This window comes from Melospiza melodia, chromosome 1 (genome assembly GCF_035770615.1).
Source record: "Melospiza melodia melodia isolate bMelMel2 chromosome 1, bMelMel2.pri, whole genome shotgun sequence".
Taxonomy (NCBI): Eukaryota; Metazoa; Chordata; class Aves; order Passeriformes; family Passerellidae; genus Melospiza; species Melospiza melodia.
This window is the reverse complement of record NC_086194.1, coordinates 48,655,802-48,668,150: the sequence shown is the minus strand read 5'-3', so window position 1 is coordinate 48,668,150 and position 12,349 is coordinate 48,655,802. Positions and strand designations below refer to the sequence as shown.

General features: G+C 43.8%; 1 protein-coding gene across 1 annotated transcript in view; it reads right to left on the bottom strand.

The window, feature by feature from the left end:
* The window catches only part of TRANK1 (tetratricopeptide repeat and ankyrin repeat containing 1), a 51,876-nt gene extending 41,829 nt beyond the window's left edge, over positions 1-10,047 (bottom strand). Inside the window, exons 1-2 of the mRNA XM_063157133.1 lie at positions 9,997-10,047; positions 238-372 (exon numbers count right to left, since the gene is read on the bottom strand). Coding sequence (XP_063013203.1) covers positions 238-371 — 134 coding nt within the window. The 5' untranslated portion in view covers position 372; positions 9,997-10,047. The remainder of the gene's footprint in view (positions 1-237; positions 373-9,996) is intronic.
* Positions 10,048-12,349: the final 2,302 nt, after the last annotated feature.

Sequence of the window (12,349 nt, the reverse complement as noted above, 5' to 3'; positions counted from 1 at the left end):
GCTTTAAAATTGATATTTATGTAAAAATATTCAGATTTAAGTCCCTAATTAATCTCTCACATAAATGTAAGGAACAGAATAACTATAAAACTATAAAACACTAAAGAGTGTGAAAAAAGATACAAGAAAATCAAGTGTTAGGTCAAAATACAGTTTTGAATTAACTGTGCAATTGCACTTATTTACATATTTCAGGTTTGTCTTATGGTTTGCATCTCATAATTCAAGAATACTTACGGGACCCATTGCATTAAATAACCAAGTGTTTGTAGAGCTTCATCATAGTTTTTGATGGCCAAAGAGTAATTTCCATTTTTAAAATCCTGGTTCCCAGCTTGCCTCTTCAACTGTGCATATGTCATAGGATCCATGCTAAGGAAAGAACAAAAAGAAAGGAAAAAAAATAATCAAATAAAAGCGTTGACTTATGAGACATTTCTTTCCCTAAAACTGACTTAAATTTTCATCTTAGTTTTTGCGTATTTGAAAAGGAAGACAAAAGAGCACATCTTCTTTGTTTCCTGCAGTTGGGTTAGTAAAATAGAGCTCTTGTGACAGCCTCATTTTTGCTGTTGATGCCTCCTCAACTTTTCATCTACTTTTAAATAAACTTCAGCCAACAGATCTAACACTGGTATGCATTTTTGTTTCAATTTTCATCCTCGGGTCTTAAAGTGTATCTTTTAAATTAGGATTCCAAATTATTTCAATGTGTGAGTATATACTCAATGCAGGAGGAAACATCTGAGAAAACACAGCATTTATATGCTTAAGAAATACATGAAGCTATATATTTCAGTTAATTAAACACAAAACTCATTTACTTGCTTTTTATTTATGAGTTTTTAATCTAGGTCCTCTGTTTAGATACTCAACAATCCAATTCATACAGAACTGATAGAAACTTAATTACTGCAAGAAAGTATTGCAACATAGCATGGTAATAGTGCTTGAGGACCTTGAATCAGACTTAAGACAGTTATTAAAATTAATACAGGAAGTGGCCAGAGAAAACAAAGGTTGAAACTAGCATCAACTGTAACGTACTGAAAAACTATTTAATCATTAAAATTCTAAAATTAGTGTCATTAAAGAAAGCTAATCACATGGTCAAGCAGCTAGATGAAAGAAACAAATGCAAGAGGAAAAGCAGCTACACATATGAGAAACAGCACACAAGAAACAGACAAGAGAAATATCCAGTGCTTAACTGCTGTGTAGAATCCTTCTTCACAGATTGATTTTATTATTAAAAGCTGTTTCCATTACCTGTAAAAACCTGTACAAATCTCACAAATCTCAATTAAGATTAAGATTAAGTGCAATTAAGATTAATTTGCCAAATAGGAATGCAGAGATTTACTTATTATTAACAGGCTTGTAGCAAAACCCATAAAATCTGCAACCTTTGCTACCTGCTAACGTAATGTCAAGGTTTAGTCTGGCAGGCAGCTAAACACCACACAAACCTCAGCTCACACCCCCACTCCCTGAGTGGATGGGGGAGAGAATTAGGGAAAAAAAGGAAAATTTCTGTGTTGACATAAAGACAGCTTAACATCACATAAAAAGAAGGGCAAATACTAATACTGATACCACTAATAATATATGTAGAATACACAAAACAACCAATGCACAGTGCAATTGTGCATCACCCCCTCCCTGACCAATGTCCAGTCAGCTCCTGAGGAGCAGCCCCTGGCCAGTTTTCCCCGCTAATTTTTACACATGACACTCTATGGCAGAGAACATCCATTTGGCCAGCTCAGGTCAGCTGTCCTGGCTGTGTGCCCTCCCCGTTTCCTGTGCTCCCCTGCAGGGACAGGGAAGCATCAGAAGCTGAGAAGCCCTTGACTTAGGGCAAACACAGCTCAGCAACCACGAAAACATCACGGGGTTATCAACATCATCCTCACACTAAATCCAACACTCAGCACTGTACCAGCTACTGACTAGAAAATTATCCCAGCTGAAAGCCGGACTGAAATATGTGCAAGATCTCTTGGCTGCAGAGCAAACTAGATATTTTTAAGTATATGAATGTACAGACAAAGCAAGAAACATTACTGATGTATTTTCTCTGTAGTACTCCTCAGGATGAGGCTGAAACACCAGGAATCAGTGCTGTTCTGTGAGCACAGAGGTATGGTGAAGCACACTACAGATGGCACTGTGCCTTTGCATTTATCCAAGCACAAAAAGCACTTGTCAGCCTCACAAGTGCACCAAGCAGATGGGAGAGCAGCAGCCCACATCTCTGAGAGGGCAACAGCAGAAAAATCAGGTGAAACCATAAAGCTCAGATCTGCACTGCTTCAGGCTGACTGGGAAATGGCCAGTCAGAAGTTACACCTTAACTAAACAAATACACCCTCTGTGATGATGTCTTTAATTGAGCCATCGGCTTGCTAATTCCAGGGAAGCACCAAGAACAGATGAAATCCTGGATAAAAAACTAAACTCAAGAGAAAGAGGTCCCAGCTACTTGGGGGAGGCACGACAACCAGTCATGCAAGAGGGGTAATTTTTACAGTTATCTCAAGCAAATTAAATCATCGCTTTATTGAGCAATATACATGCAGTATAAACTTTAAAAATACTACTTCTCCAGACAGCAAATCAAGTGTACTCATAAGATATTCAGAATTTATTTTACACTGCATGGTATGAGCATTATTAAGGTGAAAAAAGGAAAATAATAGAGCAACAGAACAAAGGAAAAAAACAAATACTAAAATATGGTTCTACCTCATCTTTTGTGTAATTCTTTCAGATTTCAATTCTTTATCATCAGGAAGTTTGACAAATTATTTTCTCAAGAATAATACCAAAATAGGTAAGCTACACAGGAGTTTTTTCAAGAAGGAATACACATGAACTAGTGGTTTTCCAAATTTAGCTTAATTTCAGGTTTTTTCTTTTTTAAAGGAAGCTGTGCTTCTACTCAGTGTAATGTTTTTCCCCAGAATTATATTTTTGTCTTACTTTCCTTTGGAACATACTAAAAGTGCAAGTACAAATAAAAGGTATTTGCAAGTTATTTAAAAGATTTTTTTTTTCCACAGTACAGCAGACGCAGCAATGAGCATTTTAAAAAGACTTTCCAACGTGTTCTGTGCTGATAAATTTTGGAATTGAACTCCCTGTTTCAGATGAGAAGGCAGCATGCCCTCCCCTTTCCAGGCAGCAGGAATTTTCACCAGAACACAAGTTCTCATCCTTTTCCAGAACTGGAGTTTCCCAGCCAAAGCTTCAAACTGCAGATCATATAAATAACTGGGCTGGTCTGCTGCAGGCTTTAAAAGCAACTATACCCAGAGAGTTTGCAGACCAGAGAGATACACTGGGCATGCAGACCTGACATCATCTAAGTTAATGATCCAAAAGAACTGCTGTGCAGGCTAGCACAGCATGTCTTGCTATTGCCCAACATCTTCCTGCAGCATAAACAATTTTAACTCAAAACCAATGGACTAACTGGGGGCCTATTATGTAAAGTCTATCAAGCGTGAGGATCGTTAAACAAAACTGTTGTCTATTACTCTGCCTGAGCTGGCACAGGTAAAAGACACAGCTCTATCTGGATATAACTATAAAAAGATTTTTGGGGATGAGTGCTGTGGGTTAACCCCACTGGGCAGCTAAGTGCTGGCATGCTCCCACTCCCAGTGGGATGTGGAAAGAGAAAAGGAAGAAGTAAAACAAAAAAAAAAGTTGTAGATCAAGATAAAAATTGCTCAGTAACCAGGAGAGACCTGGAAGAAGAGAGAAAGATAACAGAAGTGATGCAAAGGCAATCATTAATCATCCCCCTGACATGGAATAATGCCCGTGTTCCCAAGACAGGGAAGGCTAATCCCCCTAAGTCCCCTTCTCCCCATTACCATTGTTGAGCATGATGCCACATGGCATGGACTATCCCTTCAGTCACTTTGGGTCATCTGCCCAGCTGTGCCCCCTCCCAACCTCTTGTGCATCCCAAACCTCTTCGCTGGGAGGCCAAGTGAGGAACAGAGAAGGCCTCAACACTGTGCAAACACTGCTCAGCAATAGCTAAAACATCACTGTGCTATGAGCATTGCTCTGCTCACAAATTTAAAGCACCATACCAGCTACTATGAAGAAAATTAACTCCATCACAGCCAGACACCTTGCCCTCATGAAGCAGGGATTTCTCCTAAGCTATGGAGTCTAAGAAACACATAAAGGTGTGGGGACACCCTAAGGCCTGGGAGACCCTCCCCAGTGTATTGTTGAGACCTTATCATTCACAGAAATAAAACAGAAACAAAACAAACAAAAAAAAAAAAATCAGAGACGTGATCTACTCTGTTTACTTTTTTTATGACTCCTGAGACCAGCATGAATGCGACAACCAGCTCCACCAGCATGAATGTGACAACAAAATGAAGCACATTAATTTTTATTCACAGAATTAAACCAAAACATTATACACTTAAGTCAGAAACAATCTTCTCCAAACCCTACTGCTGCCAGTGGTCAAAATTCCCATTTACTTTAGGCGTCATCAACTCTTGTGTTACTGTGCTGGTCAGTGTCCCACTGAACTGCTTCAGTCAGACTGCTGTCAGAAGCAGGGAGCTTTAGAGTGGTTACAATGCTAAGTTTTGATTTCTCTTGCTTCAGAAGATAATTTTGAAAACACAAATGGAGACTGGCCAGAAAAGCTATTTGTCACTACTGAAAAATGCTGCGCTCCTTACGCCAGCTATGGGTCCCAAGAGGCCAGCTTGTGCTTTCTGAGCATCTGAAGCTGGCAGTGCTAAAAACTTTAGAAATCTGAGCGCGAACCCAGCCCTTTGGTTTTTCTGTCTGCATCTGCTTTACACATTTTGAAAAGAGAAACTGCATGATACTGTTTAATTCACAGGAAAAAAAAATAGAAGGCCTTCACAGCCATGCTTTTAATTATTTTCGATTCTGAAAGTTAAGCCTTAAGGATCCATCCCTATGGCATTACTCAGTGGTAGGATAATGTTTTTATTCTCCAAGCACAGTAGATTTCCATAATGCAAGGAACAAATGAAATACAGCAATCTTAGAAGCTCTGCATCTGAATTAAAAGAATGATGACAAATAGGAATCCTCCTATTTCCAGGAAATCTGACTTCTAAAGACTGTACTTTTCTCAGTCCTATTAAGCAAATAATTCCTTCTTCCTTGTTAACCCAAGAGGCAGACATTACAAACTTGGTTGGAAAAGAAAAAGCCCAACAATGCATCTACACTGTGGCTGAGTTACAACTAAATACATTTCATCAGCATTCAAATAATTCATGTTTTCTCAACAGGAAACCTCATGGCTCCACCATTAGCTCTCCTTCAACAAAAGCATCCTGGCTCCAAGAGCATGATGCCAAGAAAGGACTGTCATGTCCCTTCTGCTACACCAGCAACAGGACACTGCATTCAGGTCTTCCAAATGACACTTTCCTGTGACCTGATACAGACATTTGTGAATGTCAGGGCAGACCCAGTAAGAGAAAGAAAAACACAGGCAAAGAAGGCTGTAAGTGGCTGTAACTATGGCAGTGCTCTGCCTGCTAGCCAGTTTTACCTGTTTTCATGACAACAGCAGCCACCAAAGACATATGTACAGAACACAGTCTCCTTTCAATGTGTACGAGCCTAACCTTGACAGTGAAAAGCAGGGAAAAATTTACTTCTCTCAGTTTTCCACTGCATGTTGAAAAGCCAAATGAAAAATCTGGAAATCACACGTACTTTCAGAGGATGCCCTGAAGAAACAGCAGAGACAAAAATGAAGAGCTTATAAGTGACCAGACACATTTGGAAATCTCATGATGAAGAGAGGAAAGAACCTGAGATTCAGACATGGACATCCTCATGGATCTGTTTAGTCTGAAAAAGGCCATAGTGGCATTTGTCTGAACAATATTTTAATTGAATGTTCAGACAGTATCTCATGAAGAGAGATATTGAAGAAGATGACAATGAACAAGAAGATCGCATATTAACCCTTGTAAAATGTCAGCTCATGTTGGAGAAACTGGTCAACTCAAATGAAGAGCCTGTAATTTACACAGTCATCAGACATCCCTATCATTAGGGATATATTCAGATAGATAGATAGAGATAGCCTTTTCTATAGATAGACTCTCGCTCAGTCCTATAAAACAAGGAAAAAAATAAAATTCTGTAAGAAGTCAACTTGCTAGATTTGTACCAGACCTTGGAAGTTCCAAAGACCTGTAGCTCCCAGTAAAAGCCAGCACCACTTGGAAAATAATGAATGAGATTCTAGAGCAGATTTTGATTAGATTAGGGCAAGCAGAGCAGCATAGTGATGGCTTCTTATCAGAAGGTTGTCCTGAACTCAGCACAAATCGGACCAAATGAAGTTTCTTTACTGCTCCTAGGCTCCACAGCCAGTTGGTGCCCCATACATCACAGAACTCCAAAGATAAAGACAGCATGCATCTCTTGAGTGGTGTGCCTCTAAAAACACAAAACCATTTCCCAGGTACGTGAATAGAGAGAACATTTTATCAGGTTGTTTCAGTCTGAACTGGACACCCGTACACAAACTCTATCACTGGACACAAGCAACCCTCAACACTACCTGCAGAATTTTGGTTCTCTAGATACTCTTCCCTCCTAAGTGCTCAGGCAGAAGCACTACTAGGGGAATTCAGGCTACTGTTCTGTAGCTTCACCTATGCAGTACCACACCTTGACAGCACAAAGGATCTCTCACTACTGAGAAGGAATTCTCACCTGACCTGGGTCTAGCAGGCAAGCACAAGTTCTTTATTTTGGAAGTCAGCTGTAAGACTTTTAAGTTCTGGCTGTGCTTTCAAAAGATGTTAAATGGCTGGGGTGAGAGAGCACAGAGTGAGACAGAACATCTCTACAGCTCTTCATTTTATACCAAGCTTTCCCTTGGAAATGTACTCTGACTGATGACTGCAGGGCACAGACATTGTCAGAAACAAGACAAACATCCTTATCAACATTTGGCAAATACACCCCAGATGCAACTAGCACAGATGTCTCAAAGGCCTGTGAACACCTCAAACACCACATATAAAGCAGACAGGGAAGATTTGTGCAAGGTCTGAATGACACAAGGGGTATAAGCAGAATACACACAACAAGACTCTGGGCTAGGGCCCTGCTGTGGGCAGAGCTGGCCTGAATGACCTCCCAGGGTCCTCTTTTTTCAGATTACCCACTGTATGTTGCTTTTTGTTTGTGGAAGCTGTCAGAAAGGAATTATTAACAACAAAGCCCAGCCACCTGATGTCTCCAACCAAACCCACAGCTGAAACAGCTTGGCTGCTCAGTTCTTCTTCAGATGCATGACCACCAAACAGGACTGCAGAAACAGGACCTAAACCCAGCCAGAAGTTGGGCCAGCCCTGCTGACAAGCAGAAATCCATGCAAAACCTCAAGAAGTGGACACTAAAATGTTACTAATCTTTAGAGCAGAGATTTGTGGTTCACTTTCACACAGGAAACATACTAGGCAAGTGACAAGTACTAAGGAAGTGACATAGCAAGGAAATGAACATCAGAAGGACCAGGAACAAGCCAACAACTTTCACAAAAAGAGATGGGTGCACACACCAGCTCTGTACCTACTTTAGACCCTGGGGAACACGAGTTTCCCACCCATGGACAAGGCAACAGAAACCTGACAGAGCGATGTGACATTCCATGGTATGGAATATCCCTTTGGACAGTTCTGGTTAGCTGTCCCAACTGCATCCCCTCCCAGCTTTCTGTGCCCTCACTCAGCTTCCCCACTGGTGGGACAAGCTGGAAAACACTTGACTTAGAATAAGCACTGCTTAGCAACAGCAAAAACATCACTGTTTTGTCAACATTATTCTCATCCTAAATCCAAAGCACAGCACCGTACCAGCTACTAGGAAAAAAATTAACTCTATCCCAGCCAAAACCAGATGACACCTCAGAACATCCTTCCTCCTTTCCTTGCAAGCTGAACTCAGGCCAAGCACATTTGACTAGCTTTCCCTGAAGACTGTTTCACAGCTTGCAGCAGCAACAGGTCTGGCCTTGCTCCACAGCACATCCTGTTTTGTTAACAGAAACAAAACAGCCTTCTTTGCCTTCAGCTTCAAATGATTCTTCCCTCTTTGAAACCTACCATTAACAAGTCATACCTAGGAAATGTAAGGTTGAGCCATGTCTGGAGTTGCTTTTTCAAGAACACACCTGTTTATACATACAAATACCTATGATTTCCAGTAAATTAAGAAAAGACTTGCATTTCCCATTTTATATACAAAAAAAAAGATGCAAAAGCATGTTCAATATTCTGTTTGCCCAGTGTCATTACTGGGTCAACACAAAAACCACCAAAACCTCACAACAGCAGGAAAAGCTAATCTTTCTGTTTCTCTCTGAAACAACAGCAGTCTTGAAATCCCTAATCTAGCTCAGCCATACAAGACCTAACTCAGTCCAAGAGGGACTTGTTTACACTGCTGCAGCTGTTTGCTCAGCCCGGCAATGTTCCTGTCATCATTGTCCTGCTCTTCTTTGCACTGGTGTGGCCTCACCTTGAATACTACGTGCAGTTTGGGGCACCACAAAATAAAAAGTACATTAAGCTGTTAGAGAGCATCCAAAGGAGACCACAAGGACGCTGAAGAGGAATCTCTGTAGGGAGCAGCTGAGGTCACTTGGTTCATTCAGCCTGAAGGAGACCGAGGGGAGATCTCTTTGCTCTCTGTGACTTCCCCATGAGGGTAAGAGGAGGAGCAGGCACTGATCTCTCCACTCTCGTGACCAGCAACAGGACTCGATGAAAATTACTGAAGCTGAGTCAGGCAAGGTTTACACTGGGTACCAGGAAGAGGCTCCCCAGGGAAGTGGTCACAACACCAAGTCTGAGCTAACAAGCATTTGGACAACGCTCGCAGGCACACGGTGTGATTATTAGGGGGGGTGTGCTGTGTCGGGCCGGGACTTGGACTCAATGATACTGGTAACTTTCTTCCAACTCAGCACTTCCTATGCTTCTACGATCGGGTAAGAGAAACAAACAGCCTGCATATTTCCTTTGTATAGATTCACTCCAGAGGGTATTCATTCTGGAATGAGGAAAAAACAAACGAAAACCACCCCAAGACCAAAACACCAAGATTGCCCTAACATCAAGGTTTTCAAGCTTGCGCAGTTCACAGCCAATGCTTGACAAACTTAATTGCATGTAGGTTAAAAAACACTGATAGGAAATACTCCTTCTGGCATGTTTTCATGGGAAAGCAAACCCTCTTCCCATTCGCAATAAATCTGAAGTTAATTCCCTGTAAATCGCTTTAAAAAAACCCCAAAAGCTGGTGAGAGATCCTTCTGCATTTATTCTTCTGCAGTGTGCTCAAACTCCATTCCAGTTGAAAAAGTCTGTTTTGTTAAGTGACCACTCCACGACCTTGTAGAAGAGTTTTTGCTTTTCAGGGGAAGGATCCAAAACCACCGAAAGCAATGCTTCGCTCCGGGCTATGCTAAAGGAGTTCTCCGTCTTCTTTTCAAGCACGGACACGGCATCCCATCTCCCCCAGCTCCTCCGCGCAAACCACACCAGGCCAACACACCACACCGGCCGGAGCAAGAACGCACTCTCCTCCTTTTCCTTCAACCACCCCACACATTCCCTGGCTCGCTTCCCAACCAGCACAGCCACCCGCGCTGCCCACACGCCAAATCCCGCACCCCCGCTCCTGGCCCGGGGCAGCGCGTCCCCTCTCCGGAACTGCTCCAAACACGCAGGAAGCTCCCACCGAGATGGGAATGGGAAGCCATCCCCAGGAGGCCGCGGCTCCCCCGCGCCACACCAAGCATCCATGGAGCGGCGCGGGGGGCGCGGGCAGCTCAGCCCGCCGCTCCCCGCATCCCGCACCGCGCTGCCCTCACCGGGAGGGTGAGGGGGTACGAGGGGCGGCCGAGGCACCGCATCAATCAATCTATCCATATCCACCTACCTGCCTGCCCGTCCCCCGCCGCCACCGCCACCGGGGCGCTCCGCTTGTCGCCCTTAAACTCTCCGCCCCGCGTCCCGCCCCCGCCGCCCGCGTCACCGCGCGAGTGCGAGTGGGGCAATCGAAACAGATCCACGGTGCTCTGGGAATCGAAACGGGACCGCCCCGCCCGTGGGGCATGGGCCCCCCTGTGGGGGATGTGTCCGTCCCGTCCCGTCCCGTCCCGTCCCGTCCCGCCGCAGGGAGTGTGGCGGCAGTGGGAGGCAGTGGGCGTCCATCTCCCCGCCGGAAGGTTCGGGAAGGGGCTCTGGGGTGGCTCTGGGCTCCCTCCGTATCCAGTGGGAAGCGTATCCAGTGACATTTCTTAAAATGACCTAGCGGTGCCTTCAGGATGGTTGGAAAAGCGGCGCTGTTGCGGTCCAGGGCACCCCCGCGTCCTGAGGCGCCGCGCTGTCCCGCTGGATTCTCACAGCAACCCCGCTCTCGGGAAGCTGTGGCTCCTTGGGACTTCACTGTGCAGGGATCACCTCGGGAGTGAAGCCTTCTCCTCCTGCCATGCAACTGTTCGCTGATTTATCGTTTGCCGTGGTCTTTTCACACCATAAAAAGTGGATCAGTGAGTCCAGGATTAATACTTCACAGGAGATCATTCAGTAATTCACCCCTCTGTTAATCGCATTTCTAATAAAGTTTTTTTCTCTCATATTGAGTGTTACCACTTGCACGTCTTCCTCTGTATCCGGGCTGGCTGGGATGGATTTAATTTCACTGCCAGCAGCCCCCACCGTGCTGGGTTTTGCTTTAGGAGCTAAAACCAACATTACATTGCTCCTTCACCAGTAGGCTGGCAGTGGGCAAGATCTTGGGAGAGGACACAGCCAGGACAGCTGGCCAAAAGGATATTCCAGAACACGTGACACCTATTCAAATATAAAAGCTAATAGAAAGGAGTAAGAAGGCGAGGAATTCATTATTTACATTTGCCTTCCAGAGCGGCCGCTGCACATGCTGAAGCCCTGCTGCTTCCCAGGTCATGGCCGGATATTGCTTGCTGATGGGAGGTAGAGAACAATCTTTTGGAGTTTCTTACCACTGCTTAAGCATCCGTTTTATTAAACTGCCTTTATGTTGACCCATGAGGGCTTTTTCCATCTTTTTTCCTTCCCTCTCCATCCTGCTGAGGAGGGGGGTGGCAGAGCAGCTTGATGGCCTTTTGATTTCCAGACAAGGTGAACCCACCACAGTCCTTTTCATGCCCAGCATGGGGCACGAGATAACAAGAGTTTTGTATGAAGTGATCTATAGCTGCGATGGCTATTCACCGTCCAGCTCCTATGCAGGTCACAGAGATTGTTGACTGCACTGCTTATCTCTTTATTTAGTTGAGCTTTAGAACATGTTAATAAAAGCAATGGTTCTGTCCTTTGCCCTGGCATTTCTGTCCTTGCTCTTCCGGAGGAAGTATCTTATTGTGAGCATGTGAGCACAAGGAAATATATATATATATATATACCCACTTCATGCCTGGGAATAATGCAGATGGTTTTATTAGGCAGGCCTCAGAGATGCTTGTTCATCCTTACATGAACTGCTTAATACTACTTATTAACACTGTTAGCATATTATGGGGTTTGTGGAATCCAGTGTCATCCTGATCTAGGAGAAGACGATTTTCAGATGAGGTGATACTGAAATGTGCCCTGGGACAGCTGGTCCTGGGGTGGCAGGGTGTGTGGAAGGATTTGGGCAGGTTCCTGGGGCAGTTATCATCTACCAAATCCTGGAAATTCACACCTGAAGAGGCAGGTTATCCTGGCAAACTGACATGCCACAAACTGATGGAAGGGTGCCTTGCCTATTCCAAGGAAAACCAGCAGCTTCTAGCGCTGTACTGGGTCCTGCCTGTGCCCATGGAGCCACAGTTCAGTACTCTCAGAGGAACGTGGTTGAGACAGGAACCCAAACAACAGCTACAATAATTCTCCCACTACTGAGAAAAAAACAGTGGATGAAGAAAACAATAGATCCATATTGTCAATTAGTAAAAGAGGAGGAAGAAGATGAGAAAAGGTCTGAGCAAGAAGCCGATTCTTTGACAAATGATAAAAAATGGGTGCTGATGTCCTCACAAATGGAAGATGGGGTTTGGGCTCTTCACTAATGGTAGGAGACATGGGTTTTGATGTCTTCAGTAAGGCCTAGGTATGAAAAAAACAATCAGGTCTTAGAAGAACAGCTGTGGGGGTCTTTAGGAAAAGCAGGTATTAGTGTCTTTGAAATGGATCTAACATCTCTACGAACATCAAGCCCTGTGAATTTCTTACAGAACCTAGGCAGTTTGACCCAGACTGGACTT